At 36.2% G+C, this 25,421-nt stretch overlaps 1 protein-coding gene across 6 annotated transcripts in view; it reads right to left on the minus strand.

The window, feature by feature from the left end:
• The window catches only part of POSTN (periostin), a 37,981-nt gene extending 13,616 nt beyond the window's left edge, over positions 1 to 24,365 (minus strand). For all 6 annotated transcript variants that reach the window (XM_059827049.1, XM_009814110.2, XM_059827035.1 and 3 more), the window contains exons 1-16: positions 23,938 to 24,365; positions 22,328 to 22,426; positions 15,456 to 15,520; positions 14,010 to 14,167; positions 13,197 to 13,361; positions 12,239 to 12,385; positions 9,518 to 9,659; positions 8,127 to 8,339; positions 7,833 to 7,967; positions 7,251 to 7,399; positions 6,581 to 6,717; positions 5,689 to 5,819; positions 2,338 to 2,468; positions 2,066 to 2,168; positions 1,625 to 1,692; positions 1,000 to 1,045 (exon numbers count right to left, since the gene is read on the minus strand). In XM_059827049.1, coding sequence (XP_059683032.1) covers positions 1,000 to 1,045; positions 1,625 to 1,692; positions 2,066 to 2,168; positions 2,338 to 2,468; positions 5,689 to 5,819; positions 6,581 to 6,717; positions 7,251 to 7,399; positions 7,833 to 7,967; positions 8,127 to 8,339; positions 9,518 to 9,659; positions 12,239 to 12,385; positions 13,197 to 13,361; positions 14,010 to 14,167; positions 15,456 to 15,520; positions 22,328 to 22,426; positions 23,938 to 24,059 — 2,011 coding nt within the window. In that variant the 5' untranslated portion in view covers positions 24,060 to 24,365. The remainder of the gene's footprint in view (positions 1 to 999; positions 1,046 to 1,624; positions 1,693 to 2,065; positions 2,169 to 2,337; positions 2,469 to 5,688; positions 5,820 to 6,580; positions 6,718 to 7,250; positions 7,400 to 7,832; positions 7,968 to 8,126; positions 8,340 to 9,517; positions 9,660 to 12,238; positions 12,386 to 13,196; positions 13,362 to 14,009; positions 14,168 to 15,455; positions 15,521 to 22,327; positions 22,427 to 23,937) is intronic.
• Between the last annotated feature and the right edge of the window lie 1,056 nt (positions 24,366 to 25,421).

Below are 25,421 nucleotides of genomic sequence, written 5' to 3' on the forward strand. Positions count from 1 at the left end.
ATTGAGGCACCCAAACCTGCACACAGTACTTGAGGTGGGGCTGCACCAGTGCAGTGCAGAGTGGGACAATCACCTGACTCGACCGGCTAGCTATGCTGTGCTTGATGCACCCCAGGACATGGTTGGCCCTTTTGGCTCCCAGGGCACACTGTTGACTTATATTCAACTTGCCATCAAGATAGATTATTTCAGTTTTTGTTCCAAGCGTCTTTCAACTTCAGCGTGTCTGTTCTCAGTTTTCAGAAGTCTCATGTGATGGTCTCCATTTCTACTGAGAAATGTGGGTAGACTCCTATAGAAATGTAATCATCTGCTTAAATTCATATTCCATCACAAGCCAAACCTTCAGCAGGATCTTTGTCTTCTAACAGTTTGCTTCAACAGGTTCTACTTTATATGCAGAAACTAAATGCAAACCCTGAGAAAGGCTGCAAGACAGCAAAAAAGGTTCCTTTTTTGCATTTACTCTCTAAGGAGAAAATGGTCAGAAAAACTGCCTCCCATACAAGCCTCATATTTGCAGGTATGGGAAACAGGTGGAATAGGTACACTCTGTCTGTCTGGAAGCATTTATGAAAAGAAAGCATCTCAGTGCAGAGATTGGTCAATCTACATCTTGGAGAGTTAGTACAGTACAATGCTACATCTTGGAGAGGGAGGCAGTACAACTCTGTGATGCACCAAGTACTGAACCTTGGCTAAAAACTGAAAAACAATCTTTTCCATATGTATCTTGCCTACCCCAAAGAGTTTGAACAGCTTACTTCAGGGTGACTTTCCTGTCACACATCTGGAAAGGGAAAAAAATACATACAGTAGCACAACAGCCAAACACATTCTACTTTGAGTCTTTCTGTTCCAGTGCTTCATTGGCACATCTTACTTTCCCAGAAATTGCTTTCGTTTTGATTGAAAAAAAGATCTACAATTCAAGATTGGAATTGGCAACATTTAAAAAGCAGTCTCAAACCCATCTGGAAGTATTTAAAATGAACTTACTGTAAAACGTCAGTGGAATCTCTTTGAAGGTACTGTCACGAACAAACTATAAATACAGAAAAGTAATTTTAATATTTAAAAGAATGAGCACGTGTCTTCTAGTTTCCTAATGAGTGTGGGTAGGATTCACTGCTTCATTGATCTAAAAGTTAGGCTATGCTGTTTGCCTAAGTACTGTCATTCATTGTTGAGGGAGAATGTAATCTCAAGAGGATAGCTGAGATAGGTAAGGATGCCTATTTTTCTCCACAGGCTATTGAGGCTGGTGGGTTTAATGACACAGCAATTTAGCCACTCAATACTTCTTTCAAATAAGGATTGCCTCAAAGACTTAGAAGTAATTTATTTTGCTGGAGTGACAGTGTTTCTGAACCAAAGAACAGATTTGGGCCAGTTTACATTGGAGTTATCCAAATGCAAATATTCTACAATTATTTGGTGCAAAACCCATAAATGCTAACTATTGAGTGCAGTGTATCATTCATGACTTTATTTGGGTAACTGGGAGCTATTGAATGTGTTGTCTGCTGAAGAAAGAGAGACCAGGGAATCACTTATGAATTATAATGTACATGGTTTCACAGATCCTGCCAAAAAGACGAAGGGATCATTATTTAAAGAGTACCTTAATTTGAATGTACTTAATCAACTTCTTCAGGATTGTGAGCAGCTGATCATTTCCAACAGGCAGATCTGACAAAAGAAATAGGCATGTAAGAGGAAATATATATCTGTGTTCGTTTTACTTTCATTTCAAATGATCAGGAGATTTAATCACTCTCAAACACTCACACAAGCATGTACTTGTACATATACATTCTTCCATATTAGTGGAAAAGATAGCCTACGGCATCTTGTCTTCCATATGCTTGAGTTTCACAGAATTTCAGAGAGTTGCCATGGTTTCAAGCAAGGTTATTCCAAAAAATGAGTAGTGAGGTAAAGTTTCTGTTTCTTATTCTACATAGGAATTGTCTCTTTAAAGGAATTAACTTTTTTAAGTTATTGAACCTACATAACATGTAAACAGATTCAGAAGTGTGTGTATAAATTCCCTAATACTCACCTGCTGGATATAGGAGTTTGTCAATAACATGAATGACACCATTGGTTGCCATGAGATCAGATTCTCTGGATTTCAGTTCATTAACCAAAAGAGTATCATTCACCTGGTAAAGGATGAAAAGAGAACACAAGTTATCAGGGCCATTAAAAACCAACCCCAAACCCTAATATAACGTTCAGAGAAATGCATCCCATTCTGTAATGTGGACAGACATGGAATGTCAATTCCCTGTTGCAAGGCTGTATCAGAGAGACTTCTTTTTCAAACTTAACTGTTTTCAAGTAGAGTTTCCCTCCTTGGATGGTTTTAAGAATGTTTGTCACACCAGGCTCAAAGCCACTTCCAATGAAAACTCCTTGTATCAAGTGGTAAAGAAGAATATTCCTGAGAGCATTTTTGTCTCCTATTTAAAAAGAAAAGAAAAGCAGGAGTAAAAATTAAATGGTAATAGATGAGATTCACACAGGCTTGAGCCAGAATTAAGCATACTATGAATGAAACTACCATGAACAGATGCGATCTGAATCTGTTAAAATTATGATAAAGGGTAAAAAACAACCATATGACAAAAAGGCACTCAGAACATAATCATAAAGGTGCTATGAGAACTCCTATACAAAAGAACAGAGAAGTGGCCTATTTTTCTGTATTATTTTCTCTTATTTCCTTGCACCTCTAATCAGAATTTTTTGCCCTGTTCTTAAATATGCTCCACAGATCATTGGCAAACACAGTAACTTCAGGACCACTAAGCAGTTGGCAATATCAAATTTCACCAAGCTACTAGATAAACTCCAGCCTTGCAATTAAAGGGAACTATAGCTAACAATTAATATAATTACTCTCTTGTGGCAACACCCTTCTGAGATGACTGGGGATAACTCACAACTCTATATACACACATCTTTTCCCATCTGGGGCAGGCGAAAGTTGCTATTTACTTTAGGCAGAAAAGAAGGAGTCATTTGGAGTGCTGGTTTTGTCTGTTCTTCCAGAAAACAGACACAGCTTGGAGAAGTTGGTAAAGGAGAAAAAAATCCTATTAGAATCACAGAATTGTTCAGGTTGGAAAAGACCTTTAAGATCATCAAGTCCAAGCGTAAACATAACACTGCTAAGTCCACCACTAACCCATGTACCTAAGCACCTCATCCACACGTCTTTTAAATACCTCCAGGGATGGTGACTCAACCATGTCCCTGGGCAGCCTGTTCCAATGTCTGGCAACCCTTTCAGTAGAGAAATTATTCCTAATATCCAATCTAAACCTCCCCTGACACTACTTACTTGTTCTATCACTTGTCACTTGGGAGACCAGCACCCACCTCTCTACAACCTCCTTTCAGGTAGCTGTAGAGAGTGATAAGGTCTCCCCTGAGCCACCTCTTCTCCAGGCTAAACAACCCCAGTTCCCTCAGCCGCTCCTCATAAGACTTGTGCTCCATTCTAGGGATGATTTCCATATTTCGAAGTTTGACATTCTTATTTAGGAAGAAAAGCAAAAAAGCCAACATTTTCAAGATTGTCTTAAAATGGAAACAGATTCTGGAGCCCAAGTTAGTGTCCTGACAGGGCTCTCTGATGCTCTGGGTCCCCGGAGGTTCAGAGTCATAGGATGGGCTGTAGGAATACCCATAACCTCCCCAGGAGACAGGTTACCAAGCAGAGCATTTTTAAAACACATCTGCTTGCCATTACATGGAATATTGACCATTCTATTACAAGTTTCATATTAGTGTTACACGCTGATATTGATTGTTTTTAGGAGTTTTAGCCTTGATGAAACTGCAATGGAAATACTGTCTGGTTATAATTTTTTCTTGGTGTCTCCTTCAGTGAACATTTTCCCTTTTCTGCTTTTTGCTTTGATCACTGATATTACTGCAATTCACTTTGCTACTGAAATGTAATTAAATGCTCTTTTTCTTTCTACTAAAATTAGCACTAAGATTTTGTGACTAGACCATTCATAGATAATGTCAAGTTACATACATTACATACAAAGCCTAAACATGGTGATTCAAAAGCTGTTTTCACAAACCTTTGTTCTATTACCTTTGTTCTATACTACAGTATTTATTGTTTAAAATAATATTTGTTTTGTGTTTTTCTTACAGATAAACAAAGTATTTCTTTATATTCCTTAAAACAACTACGTGTTTTAATGTTTAATTTTTATGTAGAAAGCAACATAATGTATTTAAAGAAAGCCAAGACAGAATTCCAGAAAGTAATCTGACACAAAAAAAGGATATTCTGCTGTAAAAAACCGATGAGGATGAATTAAAATCTCATCTACCAAGGAAAGTAAGTAGAAACTGAGTCACAATGATAGGAAAAGATTGTACATAAAGCCCTTTGAAAATCAGAATGGCAAATATAATTGAATTCTTAATTATAGAAATAATCCAAAATTGCATGAGCCTTGGGTACTATGTAAAGTTGTGGATTGAAGACAAAAATAATAGACCTGATAAACTCAATCTTAGTTAATAAAATAACTATATAGTCCAATAAAAACAGAACAATGGCATTTATCCAGTTACTCCAGTTCACAGCCTTGAGACAAACTTCATTTCATTTTATAGGTATCTAACCTTAGTGATTTAGGCTATCTGTTAATTTACTGTTAGTCACTAAAGACAGCACTAGAAGGTAATTTAGACCACTATCATAATGTTAAATGGCTGAAGAGATAATTCAAATTCACAGTGCTTCATTAGTGAGTTAAAGGCCATACAGAGCTGGGGTTGCTGCTTATCAGTGCTCTGAGCTGGAGTCTTTGAAGTCATTAAGGATTCATGGGGTTTGGCTTCATGTCTTCGAACTTTAATATGAAAAGTACAGGAATGGAAAATGTGACGGGCCTTCTGGACGTGGGATTCAAGGCAACCACACCTTCTGTACTTGTGCACAGGCCAGATTGACATTACTCTCAAATAAACTAAAAATATTTATAGTGCTGTGGACACAGTCTACCCCTCTAGTGGGAAATTCTGCAGGAGATTTGAAATATTCACCGTGCATTTCAACTCTTCTAGAAATAAAGCATGACATTAAAGAAACTTCTTTCAAACCTCATGAAAAATATATATAATTCCAGAGTTTAAAAGTATAAGATTAAAAGAAATTACCTAAGTTGGCATTTAGCAATATATATTCATTATTTAACTAGTAGAGCACAGGTGATATCAGGGATCATTGGGTGGAGGCAGAGAAAGGAAAGATAGGAAAGTCAATACTACATATCTTTTAATACAGTGGTCACAACTAGAAAAGAAACATGAGAGAAGAGACTTTTCAGTTTAAAAAATCTATAGCAAGGTTGAATGATGAAAAGTTGAAAATAATTAAATGAATACAGATTTTAACTTGGAAGGTAATTACACCTTGGAATAATATATCAAGAATAGAAATTTAAATTTAAATTCAGGTCGGATGCTTTTTTCCAAACAGATATTTTTTCTATCCCCCAAGAAGGAATTAATTTAGGGAAGTCCTATGACCTGTTCTGTACAAAAAGTAAACTGTTTTATCGAACATCTTTTGTATAAGAAAAAGCTATCCACCTTTCCCATCGATTTTACCATTGCTTATATTTCTAGTGTTCTTATGTTACTTACTTATCAATACATCCTTATCGTCATCAGTCAAACCTTTAAAGGCATCATTAGTTGGAACAAACAGAGTCCATCCTCCAGGCTGTGACAGAACATCATCTAAATCCGCAGCTTTCACCAGACTGAGGAAAATGCTGTTCACAACAAACAGACAAAACACAAATACATTCTGTTGAAGTGTAGTAACTATACTTGGGTCAAGGCACTTAGTTCCCTCATTTCTTCTGATAGTACATCAATCTTCAAACACTCTCACTATTTCCCAGAAATAAAGAAAGTGGAGGAGGAAAATGAGAAAAAAAATTAGTCTTAAGATTAGCAGACTGAGGAAAAATGATTTAAGGAAAAAAAAAAAATATGGGCAGCCTGGATCAGAGCAGAATTCATTGAATAAAACCCCACAGATCAAAGCAATAAAGGGAGGATGCCAAGCTTAGTTGCTCTCTCTAGGACTATTCAGATACTTGCAGGAAGGGCACAGAAATAGGTACTGGTAGGGTATGCAATCATGCTGCACCCATATAGAATTGTACTACTTGTTAATTAAACCTCCAGACTCTGCTGCATTTAAATGTCTGGATGTATCATCCAATCCCTTTTGTCCTCTTATTCCTCTTATTCCAGTGTCTTTCTCCCTCCTATGTGCCATAAACAACCATTCTAGCATAAAGTCTGGGAGCCCTTTCAGCATACAGCTGGAGGAGAACACCTTATTTTTTTCTTCCCCACCCTCCCTTTTTTTTTTTTTTTTGAGTAGTTAATAACCCCTTCCCTGCCCTCCCTGCCCCCCAAAATCCAACAATCCACAGTCCACAACTATTTCTCATGCCAGCTGTGCTGTATATACAGTTACCCTCTGCAGGAAAATCTCAGTGCTGTCAAAACTGCTGCTTACCTAAAACGCTTATCATTTCTCAGCATTTCATGCAATGTCTTTTCTGCTGGATTGATGATCTGTCTGAAGATGTGAATAAAACCATTCCTTCCTTCTTTACTTCCTCTGACCATGCATGAATTTTCAATACATACAGCCTGATTAAAAGATAAACAAGTGTAGCTATTCACACAACGATACACATTTAAATATATTTGATAAAATGAGATGGATGCATATTTCCCAACAGGATCCTAAATTTAAATATAATATTCATATGTATTTCCTACAGTCACATTGTGTGTTCTTGCCAGGAAATCTGGTATTGCTTGAGAAAGTAGCAAAGTCTGGAGTAAGTTAATATGGTGCAAATATTTCCAAACTTGATTTTTTTTGTTTCCCTTGAGAATGTTCTTAATTAGTTCTAAAAACTAGCTTTAAAAGTTTGTAATTAATGGAGTGTCAAATCTGGAATCCTGTTTCGTTTTCCCAAAGAGTCTTCCATGCAAACAAAGTTCCCGTCAATAAAGATGTGGTTTTCATTTTTTCCTAGCTTAAAAGCTTAAAGATTTTTGCTAGATAGCCATAATGGTAAATGTTGGAGGTTTCATTCAGCTTTGTCTTTTATTCTTTCATGACTCTTCATTTTCATAGTTGGGATACATATTGTTAGAAAACCCCATTCACTTACTGTGCGATACACAAAGACTCTAAGGAGTTTTCCTCCAATTGTCTCCAGCTCTTGTCCATTGTACAGTTCATTGAGCCCAACTTTCACTTTTATAATGTGATTCTGCAGGATCGTTTTAAGAAGGCGTTGATCCATCCTTAAGGTATCATCTACAAAACCATTTAGATGTTAACATATAGTGATTTATAGAGTGAATTTTAATTCAAATAAGGTTAACTGTATATTAAAAGACCATGGGAACATTGAATTTTTCTTTGAAATGCTTGAGTTAAGGCTTGTACAGATCTGTGTACACAGAAAATTAATTGTTAAGTAATTTCTGCAAATTGTCATTCCTTAAATTCTGACATGAACTTTTGACATAGCTCTGATTAGTTACTACAAATAGTATGGCAGCTGATTTATATGTGGGCCTGCTCCATCTTCTGAATTACTGCTGAAGTTCTTATTACAACTTTTCCTTTCTGTATGTGCACCTTAAAACCTTTCCAAATTTGCTTTTGTGGTGGTGAGTTAACACTTGAATTCTTGGGGGAAGGGCAGGATGCCCATGTGACATTCTATCTGTAAAAGGCTACTAACCTGAGAAAGCACCATTCAGAGGTGCCAGGAGAGTGTATTGGCCCTCTGGTCTTAGAGAAGATGCCAGTCCTAGCTGTGCCACCAGGTCTGTAAAAGTAGTCTGCTGGGCACCCCCAAGCTCAATGACTTGCTTGGCTGCAAATAAAGGAATAAGAAAAGGTATGTTAACACCAATTTATTCCTTTTCCTGATTTGGATTCTCCATGCTTATGCATAACTATATATCGGAAGGAATCTGGGTAAGATTGTAAAATAAATCTTCAGTGTAAGAAGTTTTTCATACACATCACTGACCAGAATCAGGAATTAGCACTTCATCAATGAGGTGGATAACACCATTGCTTGTCACAATATCTTTGCGTTTCACCATCTTCACTCCATTCACAGTCAGACTTTCACCATCACAACCAACTTCAACTGTATTTCCTTCCAAGGTTTCATAGACAGCTCCACCTGTGATGGCTTCAGAGCACTGGAGAGTATTTAAAATATGGAACTTCACGAGAGCTGTGGAGGAAAGAGCAGAAAGTTCATATATAGGTGTTTGGACACATGTATTAAAATATATATATAAAATTCACATATAGGTGTGGGATAAGTTATTACAACTACACTACTTTTAATAGTTTATTAGCTTATGTAACATTGTGGCTTATTTGCACTCACAGATTCTTTATTGAAATTTATTTATATAAGCATTGATACTATAGGCCTCTAAAAAACTTCTATGGTCAAAAGTCTTTGGCATCCCTTATATTATGAAAACTATCCTGGTTACGCTGCAATCTGCATGTAACAGAGTATATAACTCGGTGACTGCAGATGATATGCTCCAAATGGACCTCTGAGTACAAAACTCTATAGGTCAGCCCCAGGTTATGCCTTACTATATAAGTGAGATTCGGTGTACCATCCTCTGTCGGTACCAAAAGAATTAGCCAAAAATTCCTGAAAGCAAACTGAAAAAAATAGTAAAAAAGCCACAACAAAAATGCTGTGTTATTTCAGGATTCCATTTTTAGTTATTGTCTTACATTAAAATTAGCCCAGATCCCTCTTTTCACCATTCTCCACTGAAATACTGCATAGTGACTTAATCAGGCCATAATGAAATGATGGAGAACTTGTTTAGTGCACTGGAGCTCATAAATGAGAACAGAAATGTAGCCTTCCGTTTCTTAGTGGTCCATTACATTACTGTTCATGTAACAGACTGATTCAGTTATTATTTAGTTTTATTGTAGCTTGCAGAAGAATAACTGTGCTGTTATAGTTTGTCAGAATATATAGTAAAAATTCGGTTCAACTTGCAGAGCAGAACTTGCCTTTTACAAGAACATGTTCTTTTTGTATGCAAAAACTGTTCATGAAAAAGCTATGGGAGAATCCCACATTCAGGTAGCCCTGCATTTCTAGAGGTAGGAATCTCTATTGGAACTATGCAGCTGTACTATTAGAAATATCAACGCACCTATATTTTCACTGTTTCCTTTAAACTGTTTTGGAAACTAAGTTTTCAGTGAATTTTAATCCTTAAGTAACTGGAAAAATCTGAGACAGAAGAAATAACTCCTCCTATGTGTATGAAAGTACAGGTGCTTAACTTCAGAGATACCAGGATAAGGTAGTTTTTACCTTCTTATCTGCTCACCTGTTTTTCTGATTTGGAAAAAAAAATTACATACCTTCGGAAGCCACCTTGTCACCCATGATCCTTTCTAAGACTCCCCTTGGAAGTCTCTCAAAAGCTTCATTAGTAGGAGCAAAGAGTGTGTAATGACCAGGCCTTCCAAGAATGTCCAAGACATCTGATGTGATGGCAGCAGCCTGGAAAATAAATTTGGTTTTTAATGATGATTATTTAAAATATTACTAAAATAGATTAACTGTCTAGTTTCTCCTACTGCCCACAAGTACTTTAATGCTAGACTGAGATCAGTGTTATAGAAACATGGAAAAAATGAATTTACAAAAGGGAATAGAAAATTAATTTTGTGGGAAAAATGTGTCTTGATATATCGAGTTACCTCCCTAATTTAGCACACAGTAATCAATAAATTCTGACAGAGGTGACAACAGGGCAGAATTTTTTATTATGGTGTGAATTTTTAAATGAAAAATGTGAACCTATAGGTTTTGACAAATTAGATCAAACCAATAGTCTATCAAAGCTAGTAATTTGCCCCTGAAATAATAAAAAATGTATTAGAGGTGTATGACTAATTTGATGAAATACAAAAAGGAGGTTTTGAATTATAACAGGAGGTTGAGGGGTGACCTCATTGCTCTCTACAGCATCCTGTGGAGGGGAACTTGAGAGGGAGGTGCTGATCTCTTCTCCCTGGTATCCAAGGACAGCATGCGTGGGAATGGTTCAAAGCTGTGCCAGAGCAGGTTCAGACTTGACATTAGGAAACATTTCTTTAACAAGAGGCTGGTCAAACACTGGAACAGGCTTCCTAGAGAGGTGGTCGATGCCCCAAGCTTGTCAGTGTTTAAGAGGCATTTGGGCAATGCCCTTAGTACCATGCTTTAACTTTTGGTCAGCCCTGAATTGGTCAGGCAATTGGACTAGATAATCATTGTAGATCCTTTCCAATTCAAATGTTCTGTTCTATTCTGTTCTGTTCTATTCTATTCTACTTCAGGCTTTGAGGCCAGGGAAAAATACCTCCAGATTTTTAATCCCTAAAATGTTACTCATTCCTGGACATTAAAAACGTAAAGTTAAACACAACTGATGAAAAATTCTCTACTTTCAAGTAAGGAAGAAGAGGTAAGCAGCATGAACTAAATAAAACCCAATTCAATATTTTCAAAAAAATGTAATTTTCCTTTTATTCCGTGAATAAATCATCTTAACTTGCTTCTAAATCTCCTCTGCACAACCTCACAATTTGGGTGTTTCCATTATTGGATTAATCCTAAAAGAGAATACTATAAAAATATGTATTTCTTTGGTGGCTGCAACTTGTCCTCATTAAAATCAAAGACTGAAGAAGAAGAAAAATGCAGGAAAAGCAATCAAAGATATTGAGACAATATATGATGGATTAAAATGGTAATATGATAGAGTATGCCAACATAAATTATAAGCAGATTTTCTAGAAAAGGAACATATGTAAAATTGAACACATCTGGACTTGAGTAAAGAATTTGCTCAGTTAAATATGAAATACTATTAGCTTAACCTAAGACAGAAAGATAAAATGCGTAAGAAACTGGTGAACTGGAAGATGAGAATAACCATCCTAAAAGAAATGTCGTATTAGAGTCTCAGGGTTGGTTTTGTTTAATGGTTTCATCAGCACATTTGCTTTTGGAGCCAAAGTCATTAAAGCAGTATGAAGTGCAGAGGCATGCACAAAGGAATTAGCAGGTGTATGTGCTATAAACAGGGACTTCACCCTTTGAAAAGTCAGAAAAGCATAGTGCAATGTGATGCAACTGAAAGAAAAACAATCATGATGCTAGCATGTATCCTGGAAACTAGTAAGTTTTTTTCAAGCAGAGTTAGGGAGATACGCAAGTTAATACAAAAGGAATAAGTAAGACCTTATCTAGGATTAGGTGAAAATGTCTGCTTAGAGTTCACAAAAGTTAAACCCAAATAGAAGAGATACAAGAAAGAATGCACAGGAAAAAATGAAATAAAGAGGGCTTTTTTTCAACTGGAGACTAGAAAGGGTTGGCTTTTATATTCAGTTTTTTAAAGAGATTAAATGATGTGGTTGCCTATAATTGTCATGGACTAGATTTGAGGGATTCAGAGGGTCTTTTCCACCTTTACGTCTCTGCATTTGAATTGGTTTTTTGTATTTCTTGAGGAGATACTATTTGCAAAAACATGTCATATTTTTTTAAACATGTGCAACATGAAAACCCATTACACTAAGTAGACACATCTTCTAGAAGAAGGAGAAATTAGAAACTTGGAAAGAAAAAACCTGCTTCCTCTCTGCAAGAAAAATCCTTCCTACACGTATCTACTGGTGTTCTGAAACTTGCTATGAGTCAGGTTCTGGAATTTATTTGTGTTTTTTTACCATTTTACATCGTCCATTTTGAAATTATTCTTATTTCTCTAGCACCAGACACTGTAACTTATGTTCACACGTTTCATTATCTCAGTGCTTGAAAAGAAGACACACTTTTTTATGTACAGAGACATGTTCTGTCCTATCGATGTGGTCTTATGTGATGCACAAAACAGCAGAAGCAGACTCCTTATGTAAAATATACTTTGCCTTTTTATATAGCCAGATTTGCAATATTAGCAGGAGTTGTTAATTTAATTTATTTCTGTCTCTTACTGAACTAATCTTTCTTACTTTTAGGTATCACAAACAGAAAAGACAGAAGAAAAAAATAAGAGACAGAAAAGCAGGGTTTTTTTCTCCACTTACTCTAAGAGATGAAAGATCATCCTCGACTTCAATAAAATCTTGAATGGTATTTCCAACAGCAGTTAGGACACGATCAATGACATGAACAACACCATTGGTAGCAATCTGGTTGCCATGGATGACCCTGGCACAGTTAACAGTAACAACCTATATTTGAAGAACCAAGCAGTAGAAGATTAAGCGTTAATTTGATCATATAATTGGAACCTGATTCTTACAGATTGGCAATATATGTACTGTGCATTATGTATTCACTGTTGTTCTTTCAGATTTTATTCTAAATATTAAGTAAAGCCTTGTAAGATTTGAAAGGCTGACCAAGCTTCTGGAAAGCTAGCAGCAGATTTGTTCAGGCTACATTGATTTCATATTCATGTTTTATTTCTTACCGCAATTATTCAGATTTGTTTTCCATACATGGTTAATATGGTGACTGTATTGGTTTTTACTGATGTAAACTGTAGTCTAACATAAACATTTCAAAACATTTAAGGGAGCAAAGATGAATGACTTGACTGGGAGATTTCTAGCATTTATAAAAATGATTTTTTTCCCCCTCACATAATGGATTGTGTCCCCTATGAACTTAAAGGCTTCTACCGTGCATTCCAATTAAAATAAAATATCTGATTTAATATTATTTAGTAAACACATGAAGGTTAATAGTAGATTTTGCTTTCAGATTTATTGTGGCCACAAATATATATTTTTAGGAAGAAAGTTAATGCTCGTTCGAACTTTGATTTCTGAACAGGAAACAGCACATGTTTGTTAATTCTTTCTACACAGCAGACAAAATTTCTCCAAGAGAAAATTTATTTATTTTTGTCAGTGGCAACTGACTTGCTGGATGCTAAACTTTCTATAACCTATTCTTAGCTATGGAAGGAAATAAAGGAAAGAGTAATGGCTATAACCGAATAATTATATTAGGAAAAAAAAATGAGAATAGACTTACCCCATTAGGATAATGGTTAATAAGCAATTTCTGGTCATTATACATAGACACCAGAGTCATGCCATTCTTAAGATCTTTTGTCAACATGCGCTTGTTTACCATATGGTGGTGGAGAGCGTTATACAGTTCAATATTTACATTGTCAACCAAATTCCTGTGAATTTCCTGAGGAAGAAAGGAATTTAATTAATTAGAAGCTTCAAAACATTCTTCCAGTCAGAAAGATGTACATATATGGCTTTACCTTAATATATGCTTTCAATATATTCAACCATGGATATTTCCTGTTAGGGGACACAACTTTGATACCTATCAATCTGGCTCTACTTAAATGATGCTTTAGTCTGATTTGTTCACAAATGGAAGAGAAAAGGTGTCGCCGCAGGCCTCCTCATTGGAGAAGCTTTGATTCAATATTTATTTAACTAAAAACATTACTTAAAGAAGGACACCTGAATCACTGACAAAGTACAATTATATTCTACATCATGCAATTACTGGAGTTCCTGTCAGTTCCCCCAAAACTATGTTAATAACACTAACAATATTAATATTTGTCATGCAAGTGCTTAAATGAGACACACTTACAGTTGCTTACTACTCCTGAAAATAAACTCAGACTCTCTAGCTTCAGCAATGCATGTTAAACATGCAAATTATTTTATTATAACTTGTCTAACATCCTCTTATATTTAAAATATCAATATTGTTTCTAGTCTACCTTATCATAGACCAGCTGTTGCAGCTCTAACCACATTAGCTGAAAGAGAAACGCACTTCAACACATGAATGCGCGCGCATACACACACTTACTGAATTTAATTGCTCCCAGGCTTCATTGCTTGGCGCAAAGAAAGTGAATGATCCTCGTCCCTCAATCTCTTCTCTCAGCTTTGATATGTCAGAATACTGCTGTGTGGAGGTAGCTCCCACAATACCAAGTGTACCATATACATGATCAATAGGAGCAACTAAAATAAATAAATATGAGACAAGAGTACTGTAAATTCTTCAGTCATCCAATTTCTCACAATCAAATCTACTTTGTTTCTTTTGGTTAGACAATAATATTGCCTTTCTGAAACTGTTTAAATTAATATTATGACAATTTGCTTGGATTGAAATTCCATTGTCAACATACTCAAAACCCATCCAAACACATCTGATTTTTATTTATATTTTTGGTTTGCTTAATGAAAAATGAGATTAAACAAAACCAAATATTGTAATGTTTTCTTTAGAAGAGTTGTCTTGTTTTGTGCCAACCAAGCCTGAAATGGGAGGCTATCCATTGGGGGCAGGAGTAAATTCCATCTATAATCATAAAAAATTCAATGGAGTGGGTTTCATTTGGTAATGGTGGACCAGAATTCTTCTTGCGAAGTCTCTTACTCTTCTTCCAGTGTGTGGTTTGTGCATATATTGATTCATCCAGAGAGTAAGAATGGCCATAGTCTCACAGTTAAAACACTGTTACATGAGAACAAGGTTCATCTCTCCTAATTACGGGCATCTAGAATTGAGGCATCTGCATGCGAGCTAGTTGTTCTTGGGTCTTTTTATGGTCATGGAGAGGAACAGGCAATTCTAGAGTGTGACTGACCTCATCCTAATGTAAACATCTAAAGTGAGATTAATTCATCTAAACAAACTGAACTCTGCTTTAGATATGCTTAACTCCATTATTGAATGTAAAAGGATTAATTCTGATATAGGGATCTAAAGCTATGAAATATATTCCTTCTCAGATTACTCTTCCCTGCTGCAATTAATTTTATTAATGCAAAACGGAATAGCACAAGTAGGAGAAATCAAGAATTCCTGTTTTCATTTTCACTCCTTCTTAGTTTATTTAAAGCCTATAATACTCTTTTAGTAAATAAGATTCAAGTCTTCTCAGGAAAAGGAATAAACAGAATTTAGATATGCCACGTGTCATGTCCTGGGTTTCTGACCTCACTGGTATGCTGGGAATAGGAATAAAAGTTCTTCCTTGGTAGCTTTTGGAACTGAAGACACTATTGTTCCTGTCCAATCCAGCAGCTGGAAGGATCTGCAAAATTCAGCTTAAACTGCATGATCAAATTCAGTGCTGGCTGATTTTTAACTGTGTTGGCTTGTGTGCAAATGAAGCTGTGTATTCTCAGGCAGTAATTCTTAAAAAGAGGCAAACATTTCTGAAGATGGCCACCTTTGAAAGTCTCCTGTCTTGTAATGCTTCTCATGTACTGACTCATCCATATGAAAATAAGCTTGTACCTGCAGGACATCCCCTCATACCATCCATCTTCATATAGCCAGGACAGCACTCATATAAGACAGTTCTGTGGGATATAGACAAAGGCACAATTAAATAATATACGGACATGTGTATACTGTTTTTAGCTGAGTCTAATTTTTAATTTTTTTATTATTAATTTTTCCTTGCTAAGTACACACTCTCCAGAGCTTCATCCCTTTTTTATCATTCAATCTTTTCTGTATAGACTACAAATTGGTTATATTTACTAAATGCAAGGGTTTTGAATTTACAGAATGACTGCCATCATTAAGTTTAAGTGCTAGGAAGGAACATGAGACGGGATGTGGAACTCATGTAGAGTTATTAAAAGATGATGTGACTAGAACAGCAGCTGAAGAAAATTAATTCAGCTGGTCTATTTTGAAAAGATTAGATGGGATTGAAGAAAGGGAAAAATAAAGTGAGGACATTGAGAGAAACTGGTGGCAGCAGGGTTGTATAAGAAAAAGAAAAAATTCAAATGAACTGAACAGAAACTAAAGTGACAAAAACTACATGAGGTCACTTACATACTGGATATAGGAACTAAACAGGTATTTAGGAGAAGGTCCTGTGGATTGTACGGTGATAGAAAATGGGATGGCAGAGCCTCAGTTTTTCAAGGGAGACTTCGAAGAAGCTCAGGAATGAGGGAGAGTATAATTAAGAGCAGACATAAAGCAGTTTAGAGAGAAGGAAGTCACTACGGACTGGATGGATGGACACAAGGGAAAGTTCACTGGTAAATGCAGTGAGGGTGAAAACCAGACTACAAGAAATCAAAAGCAGAGTTAGAAGAGTATATCATCACAGCATACATAGAATTTAGCAATACCAGGGACCAGGAACTGTTATATAACGGTATCAAAATATTCTCATTCTTGAATATGTGTAAGCTATACATAACAGCAAACCAGGGCTAACTGATAACTCTCTATTGTAACACTCAATTTAACATTGATGGTCTTATAAGATAGAATGTCTTCTTAATTAATATGACACAAACAAAAGCACCACCATAGATCTGCTTGACAAATTCTCCTCTCTTACACAAAAGTGCAAATTCACTAAAGTTGTCAGAGAGTTGATTTTGGCTCCTCAGGAGAGGGAATGCCAACAAATTATACAATCTTACCAACATCTAAAACATAAACTTTAAGACATTAGACTTCAGATATTTCTTTTCAAATTATGGTACACTGTGAATGACAAGGAAAAATTGCCATCATGGTTTTACATAATAGATTTATTTTTGTAAGTGTGGCTGATGTTGGCAGTGATAGAGTTCTGAACGTTAATTCCTTGAAGGATTTTGCTGATTCTTTACCACTACATTCTAGCTTTTAATTTGTAGACTCTTTGGTGGCAGCTGAGTACACTTCTCTCATTTTTCATAAACTAAAGCTGACAAAACATTAACCACAAACACATTAAAATGAACAGCTTATTCAAATGAAAAGTTGGATTTAAGACCTTCAATATCCAAACTACTTGAAAAGATTTAAAAATAAAAGTAGACTGGAAGAACGTTAGCATTACAAATCATGATTTTAAAAGTGAGGATTATAATTCCGTAATTGACAACAATCTGATAGAGCTGGTGAAGATTAAAGATTTTTTTAAAAACACAGTCTTTCATTTCCCTGTGCTATGAAAATATTTTGCCTCTATTCCCTTGTATATATATACACACATGACATATTCACCCTTTTGCCATGTGCATCTTTTCAACTGAGAAGCCATATATTGAAAGTATTGTATAGTTCTTTTTAATACATCCCTTTCTTTAAAGCAATTCACTGAATGGTTATTTCTTGGGAATGCAAGAATAGCATACAGTTTAGGCTACAGATTTTCTAACTAATAAGGAAATTAACCTTATACTCTTCCTCCTTGTTTCATCCCTGCCAAAAGCTAATTAAAAAAAAAAAAATCTGATTAAAGAAAACTGTGTAGCAGAATACGAGTCAGAATGTTCTCCCAACTGTGTGAACTGCTTTGTCATGAGAAAATATTTTTTCCTTCCATGGAATAGAAAATATCTCCCCCTCACCCCATGAGCAGCTATGAAAGATTGCAGCCTTAATTAGCTTTTAGAAAAAGGAAAGAGGAAGCTGAGTTGTAAGCATAGAATAAGACATGGCAAGTTTAGCCTTCTTACCATATCCAACAATGACACAATTAATGAAAGGCAGAAAGTTGGCTGAAGAACATAGTTAAGAAAGAAAATGCTTCTTCAGCCAAGCATTACAAGATCAGTGCCTTTTTTACCATGTAACTTGTTCTGTACAGCCCAGGCTTTTTTTCAGTCAAGGGTTACTGTAAGTTCCTACTTACAGTATTTGTGTTCCCTTACAGTTGATTGTAATTAGAAGGTCCATGGATCAGCTGTGTTCAAAATGTAGTGAGAAAGATGGAATGGGAGAAAAGGGGCCTGTATGGAGCATCCCACGATAAGGTTAGAACCAGATAAGACTCAGTGCAAGATGCAATTCCTCAGCACCACTAGTGTATAGACACAGTACACAGGGGAAGTACCATCTCACACGGTAAGTTATCCTCTTCTGTATCTCCCCAGTAGTTCAATATAAGATGATGACCAAGAAAAGAATGAAACTACTCAGATAACAAGCAGTGCTGCATTCCAGATTTTTTTTAGTTTTTGGTGGGTTTTTTTTTTGTTTTGGGGTGGGGTTTTTTTTGTGTGTTTGTTGAAGTTTTTTTAGCACAAAATTGTTCTGACCTCATCCAAAGGAGTATATACCAAAGGAAAAAGGGGCAGAGCAAGACTACCTTATGTCCTTGTTACTCTTGACTAACAGGGACAGTTTTCAGTTAATTCAGATCAGCTCTGTGACACATCTGTTTCTACCCCTTGCTGGCATGGAGATAAAATACTGCAAAGAAACAGTGGAAGGACTTCTCGTCCAATAGACTTTGATTTTAGCAAATCTTTAAGTTGCATCCCAATTGGAAATTTACAGCAGTGGATAGGAAGTGTAAATAATAAAAGCATTCTTAAATTAACATTTTATAGATCATATATAAAAGTCAGGGAGAACTTGTTAACATGGAGATATTAACATGAGAAGAGCCATTGTCCTTTGGATTAGCATTCTTATTACAGTAACCTCTTTAGTCATGTCTGCATTTCTGTTTTGAGTACACAGAATATAAAACTCCCATTAACAGCTAAGACCAAGTTATAACAGATACTCTATTACAGCCACAACAAAAACCTCAGGAGTTCTATAGCTTAACTTACGGTCATACACACTATTTTCCCCCTCTAGCCTTGCTCTGTGAGTGCTTGTACAATGGTAAGAGTGTTAAAAGAGGAGGGAGAAGGTAGGTGATAGTTTTGTGTAGACTCTCATGCCCAAATACACCCAGCCCCACAGCTCAATATATTCCTCTGGTTGGCTGTAGCATGCTTCTTGCTTAGGGTCTTACACAGGCTCTGTAAAATGTTTTACAGCTTACATTCCTCTAAATTCTAGTCAGTGAAGAGGACAAAGTCATGACCTGACTTCAGTTCAATGAGTCCAAACTGCCTATTGCTTCAAACTATTTTTCCTGACACATGGAAGTGCCTATCACTGCATAACTAATTTTACTTCTGGAGCTCAGCAAAATAATGAACTCCCTGTCATATTTGTGCTGAGAGCAGACTTTATCTCATGGGAAGACATGACATCTGTCTAGGAATAAAACCACAGGAGTAGGTTGTTTTCCAAAACTGACTTTGAGAATATCCAAGTTTCAGTCTAAGTCATTTTCAGGAAATTCCCTTCTTCCCAATGTGTCTGCAGTGGAATAAAATGTAGTGCCAAAGAAGTCAGTGGTATGGCAGACTTTAGTCAAAAGGTGAAGTATTTTGGATGACTTGCAGCATGTCCACTGAAGGAAAAGGGAATTCAGTATTACAATGCCACCTGGAGGAGAAGGAAAGATTCTGATAAAAACTATAAACCTATGGGTCCTGAAAAAATTGAAGGTAGAGGTGAGGCAAATGACCACACACAGTCTAGTTTGACTGGAAATTGATCATTATTACCATCATCAAAAGCATACAAATTTGCAATTTGTGTAAAAAATGAGTTCTAACCTATCTGGATTTGCTTATAAAAACAAAGCCAAAGTCAAAATAGGAGAGACTGGTTAGGATTCCAGACAGTCCATTATGTTCCAAAGAAACTTCTGAAGATTTGGAATAACCAGATTGCTTGTCTGGATAAGATGTTCATTATGATTTGTGCTATGCCCACTCTAACTTACTGCTGTTACTTTCTTCCATCTCCTTAAGTAAGTAATTAGTAACCAATAAAGTTTACAATAGCAGAAAGCTTAGGGTGACAGCTTGGCACATGAAAATCAGGTCTTTTCCTTGGCTCTGGTGGGGCCATGGTATCATTCTTCATGTCTAGACTGACTTTAGAGTTGAGACTTCAAAGCCATGGCACTGCTTGAAAGGCAAGACTGTGTGTTGGAATCAGTGTCTCACTGTATCGGAAGTGTAACTCAGCTCCCTTAATTTATGGTATGCTGTCAAAGCACTGAAAACATTTTCTCAGAAAGAAAATGGAAGAAAACTTCCTCCTACTACATCTTCCCTCAGTCTTTTTCCTAAGGATCCTTTCCAACACTGTGTTATGGCATGTAGCATCTTTCAGGAACCTCAAAAAATGCAAAGCCTCTGACACCCAACAGGAGCAACAGAAACCACAATCCAAGCCCATTTCAGGTCCTTGCCTAACTACTACCTGATTTACATGTTTGATTTTAACAGTGCAAAAATCGTTACTGGAGACATTTTTCTCACATAAGTAATAATTTGGGAGTCTTAATCAGGTTTACATTAGTAAGCATAGGGATCATGCTCAAGAACTATGAATATAATTGTTTGTCAACCAAGACAGCTGAACCAGCTGAAAAATGAAACAAAATGTAAAGCTGGCTTTGAAGAAAAATTTAAAAAATTAAAAAAAGTGTCCTTTTCCTGTTTATGATGAACGTGTCATATATGTAGATGCACTGGAGAGAACATGAGAGATTGCAGCCACATTAGCACTGCTAGTGATGCATGCACACTCTGCACAGTTTTTTGTGCCCAACCATTCCGCAGCACAAACCCAGATTGTGTCTGCATCTAACTCTTTGTCAACATAGAATTCTTTGACTTTCTGTAAAGAACTGTTCAATGAATTTCATATAAGTTTACAAAGTCTTATAGTTGCAGTTTTAAGTAAAAGTATTGTTTGTAAAAGCTCACTTGGATTCAATGTGAGCTATGTGTAAAGTCTGTCTAAAGTCAAATATATATTTTTTTTTTTCCCCCTAGAATTTATCATTGTTTCTATATTTAGAAACACTTTTTTAAACTTGAAGAATGGACTGGAAAATACAGATCCTATTTACTCATGTCTTTGACAATCAGAAGACTAAAAATATGACTGACTAACTATCTGCAAATTATCAGTCATTCCTTGTTCGAGCTCTCCTTTCTAGTTTATTTAGTGAATTATTGTTGATCAGAAAAACATTTTCAATAGAATTTAAGAGGTTGTTTACAAAAGGAGTCATCTTTGACTGGCTTATGTTGCTAACAGTGTGGATATTTTTTTTCCATATTAACCTCTGTTAAGGAAGCCTTTGGCACAGAAACAAAAAATCTCTATTCCACATTACATTAACATCTAAAACAGTGGTTGATATTCATTATGAAAATGTTAAATACAAATCTTACTTAAATGGAGTTAAGTTCCTCATACATATCATTTGTACCATGTATCAATATAACTTAACATCTTTATGTCTTAGAGCATACAATCTCTCAGTGACTATTCAAATTGTGTACTTAAATATTACTTGAGCACTTGGAAGAGTTTTATAGGCTTTCACTAAAGGACTCCTAATACCCTAAGACAGAGTTGCAACTGAAGCCTGGACTCCCTGTTCATTCAAGCCTTTATGAAAATGTCACCCCAGCCCCATTTGAACCCTGTAGGAGAATAATGGGAAAATAAAAATAATGTTTTCCTATGACAACTGCTGAGAAATTTATCCAAGTAATTGCATAACAGCAAGAGAAAATGTGGTACACGAGAAAAACATTAGTTTATTGTATTGGGTAAACAATGTCAGTCTCTGTTAAATTACTTAATTCTAAGTGAGACAAGTGGGGCAGACCAAGGTCAGGACTGGGTGTTTTTTATGTGTTCACACTCTGAAGCTGCTCTATGGCTGATGAAGCAGTAGTGACTTCGAAATTTTGTCACAGAGGAGGCAATGACTTGCAGTCTGAGAAGAAGTGACAATTGAAATATGCACACAGATTCCAAAAGAATACTAAACTCACACAGATTTAATCTGTATCCACAACCATATTTTGATTTTTTTTCTCTGTGTGAAGAGGTGTGGTCTGAGCACACAGCTCTGCTGGGTAGTGCTGAGTTCTTTTCATTACTGGCCTATTAGGTCCCTCTGTGTTTTTGGGTAGATCGCTTAACCTCATACCTCTTTGTGTTTGAAATAGATCTATGAATACTTAAGCTGAAACTAATACTTTGAAGCCTCTTAAACTTAAAAAAAGACTATATACTATGCTGTCATTTTCAGACTTTCCACTCCTTTTGTGATTATTTTTGGCAATAATTATTGGATCAGTTATCCAGGTGGTTTTAGAAGCAGCTAAGAGAAGCTGTAACCCTGTAAAATTACGAATGGAATTCCTCCTGTGTCTGCATTTGAAATAAACAGTTAGCTTGTCTCTGAGAAAAGGAGAGTTTTCTAATTGCACATTATATTATCTCAGTGAATGGGGAATAGTTGTGAAACAGAGCATACTTACGCTTTCTTTCCACAGATGGCTCCCTGGTACCAGTTTCTGCAGGTGCTGAAGTATTTCTTTTTTGTTCCCATAACTTGCTGAAGGGCACAGACATTTGGGCTATGGGTGGGAGTGAGAAACATTTTAAAAAGAATTTTCTGTACATCTTTGGAAAAAGTTTTATATAAAATAGTGGCAAATACCGTTTCTGTTGAGCAAGAGTAAGAAATTAACATCTGGCTTCAGTTCCTAGGGCAGGTGTGTTTTCAAGCAACCACAGTGCAAGCTCCTGGGACTGCCCAGCTGGGTTCCTTGGCAAACCCACCCTCCTAGCAAGGACAGAAGATTCCCCTCTGTTCCTGTTTGACCCTCTCTCTCTGATGGGTAGTGACCGCCAGCTGTGCCTACTCAAGTCTCAATATGCCTTACATTTCTCTCTTTCCCAGCAAAGTGAATTAATTACCAGCCACAAGGGACTGAACTGTGAATACCATCAGGGTCTTTTCATTAAGGTTTTTGTCTTGTACACATCTGCGCAGCTGAAGGTCATGGAGAGATGGGGAAGAAAAATGCCTTGTTCTTTATGTAGAAGGAAACCCTGTCTTCTGTAAATCAATCAGCTATTTTGATTACCAACGGTTTGGAGTACCACAGGCACCTAAGTAAACATTCTGGGAATTACTGGGGACCAAAGGGTAAATTGGCATGTAAATAAAAGGAGTCGCAGATTTCAAACAAGGAATACTTTTTCCTTAGCATGGTAGGGTACAGAAGAGGAATTTCTTAAAGGCAAAGTCCATGGAGCAAAGGCATTTTGTCACTAATTTTTATACTTCTACAATTAAAAAAATTAATCAGTTCAAAAGTTAGAACACATATTATACATCAGGGGGAAGCCAGTGAACTTTTTTATTTGAAAAGCTCAGTGTGTGTGTGTATGTACAGCAGGCAGAGGGAATTCAATAAAGGAAGATAGGATGGTAAACAGTTCTTATTCACAGAATGTTTTCTACTTAAGAAGACTGAAGGAAAATATGTTTAGACACATGTGTCTCCCTGACACCAGCTGTTCAAATTATTTCCATGTCTCTGAGCAGCCTGGATTGTAACCATTGTCTTTTGGGTACCCTGCCGAGCAGCTTGCTGCATTGCTCTAGTGGGAACAAAAGTTTTATAAAGGGCTCCCAGTATATATTCCCATGTTAGAAAATTTAAATAGAGTTCGTAATTTTCATTAAGATGGAATAAAGAGAGCAGATACTGTGGGATAGGTGTCACCTCTATTCAAACATTTGAAACATATATTAAACTTATCTGATGCCCCATTACATTAATTGTGAACTGCAATTAACTTCAGTGATTCTAAAATGCGTGTCTTTTATTCATTAAGAAGTGGTGATTTTAGATTTTTCCACATTTCATGAAGTTTAACAGTATTCTGTTTCCTTTTGAAACTACCCAGAAAGCTTTTTATTTAGGAATAATTCTTGTAAAATTAAATAAGAAAGTTCTACTTGAATGATAGTAAGAATTCATAGTGAAAAATCACATTTAATATAATGCAAGAAGAAAGGGGAGAATAAAAATTAACAAGCTCCCTTTCAAAATAGAAATAAAACCCAGTTACTTACCCTTGGTCGCGTGCCCTTATTCGACTATGAGTTAAAATCTTGTCATAGTGAGCAGAAGCAGCTGCTTGTTCAAAAGCAGACAACAAAAACGCGGAAAAGGTGAATAAGAAAAAGATCTTCATCTTTAGTCCTCTGTTGCTTCTGGCAAGACTAGAAGAGAAAACTGGCAAAGAGTCTGGAGAGCTGACAATTTATATACATGTTGGAAGGTGGTGGGAGGGAACCACAGACTCAACCTGAAACTTTGTACCACCCTCCTTAGAACAGCAGCTTTTGCTGCCAGCTTCAGTAATGTAAATTAGTACCATACATTAACCATATAAACCATTTTTTTTTAATCCCCGATTGACTAATTTCTTCCTTATTACAGAAGGCTTAGCATTTTATTCTGCTGACACAACAGCAGAGAAAGTTTGAGAAGTTTAGACTTTGACTTATGATTTGGTATTTATAGCACTGAAGCATCCAGAGGTCGTGATCATTGCGTGTAGTTTTGTTCAAACCCAGAGGAAGATGTTTTCTGTTCCCATAAGAACTGCACTCGTTTCCTTTGTTTTCCATGTCCTCACAGTTATCAGCTACGAACTGTTTAACTAGTTAAGTTGATGAAAAGTTCCAACAATACTGTTGTCAATGACCTGGAATAGCATTTTTGTCTTGAGAAAAAAAGCTGTATTAAGACACATTCTGATTATGAATTAGTTACACAATCAAATGCAGTATTAGCTTAAATATTCATTTTAATTCTAATAATAACAGTTGCTATTACATAATGCTTTTATTCAGAGCTTTACATAATCATATAAAAATCACTGAGTATCTGAAAATTTGAATATATACCTTTCTATATTTATTAGTCAGTCCTTGGGAGCCTCTTGTGAAGTAAATGGAAAATGTAATTCTGAGCTGTAAATGAGGGAACTGAGGCAGAAGGGTGAAGTGACAGTTGGTGTTTGGACTGCAACCCAGGAGTCTGCAATTTTCGTGTCAAGGAAAACATTCTGCCATTTATATAGAAGTGTTTGCATATGAATACTATTTCAAGGTATAGTCTATAGATCATTTCAGATCTTTATGAAAGTAAGGTGAGTTCTAATGGCAGTACTTTGCTGTAGTTTCTTCCTCCAAACCAGAGTGAGTAGTGAAGTGAATAACTGGAAATGGATGCAGTATCGGACTGACACAGTCCGAGGGACCAACCTCTCATTATAGAACAGACACAAATAGGGCAAAGAGCAGTTGGCAGAGACAATGACTATTTCCTATATATCACCATAGGTAAAGGTTATAACTAGGCATAGGTATATAGACATTTTATGATTAAGGTCATGTCTTACATAACCATAGCACTTTGTGGTTTCTAAGATTAAGAGCAGGGACATTTGGTTAAATGGTAGGTGGACTTCTTTTGTACCGTGACCTGTGCTCATCCTACCTGCAAATGACTCGAGATAGCTCATGGAAGTATCATCATCTCTAGACTC

The sequence above is a fragment of the Gavia stellata genome, chromosome 1 (genome assembly GCF_030936135.1).
Source record: "Gavia stellata isolate bGavSte3 chromosome 1, bGavSte3.hap2, whole genome shotgun sequence".
Classification (NCBI taxonomy): domain Eukaryota; kingdom Metazoa; phylum Chordata; class Aves; order Gaviiformes; family Gaviidae; genus Gavia; species Gavia stellata.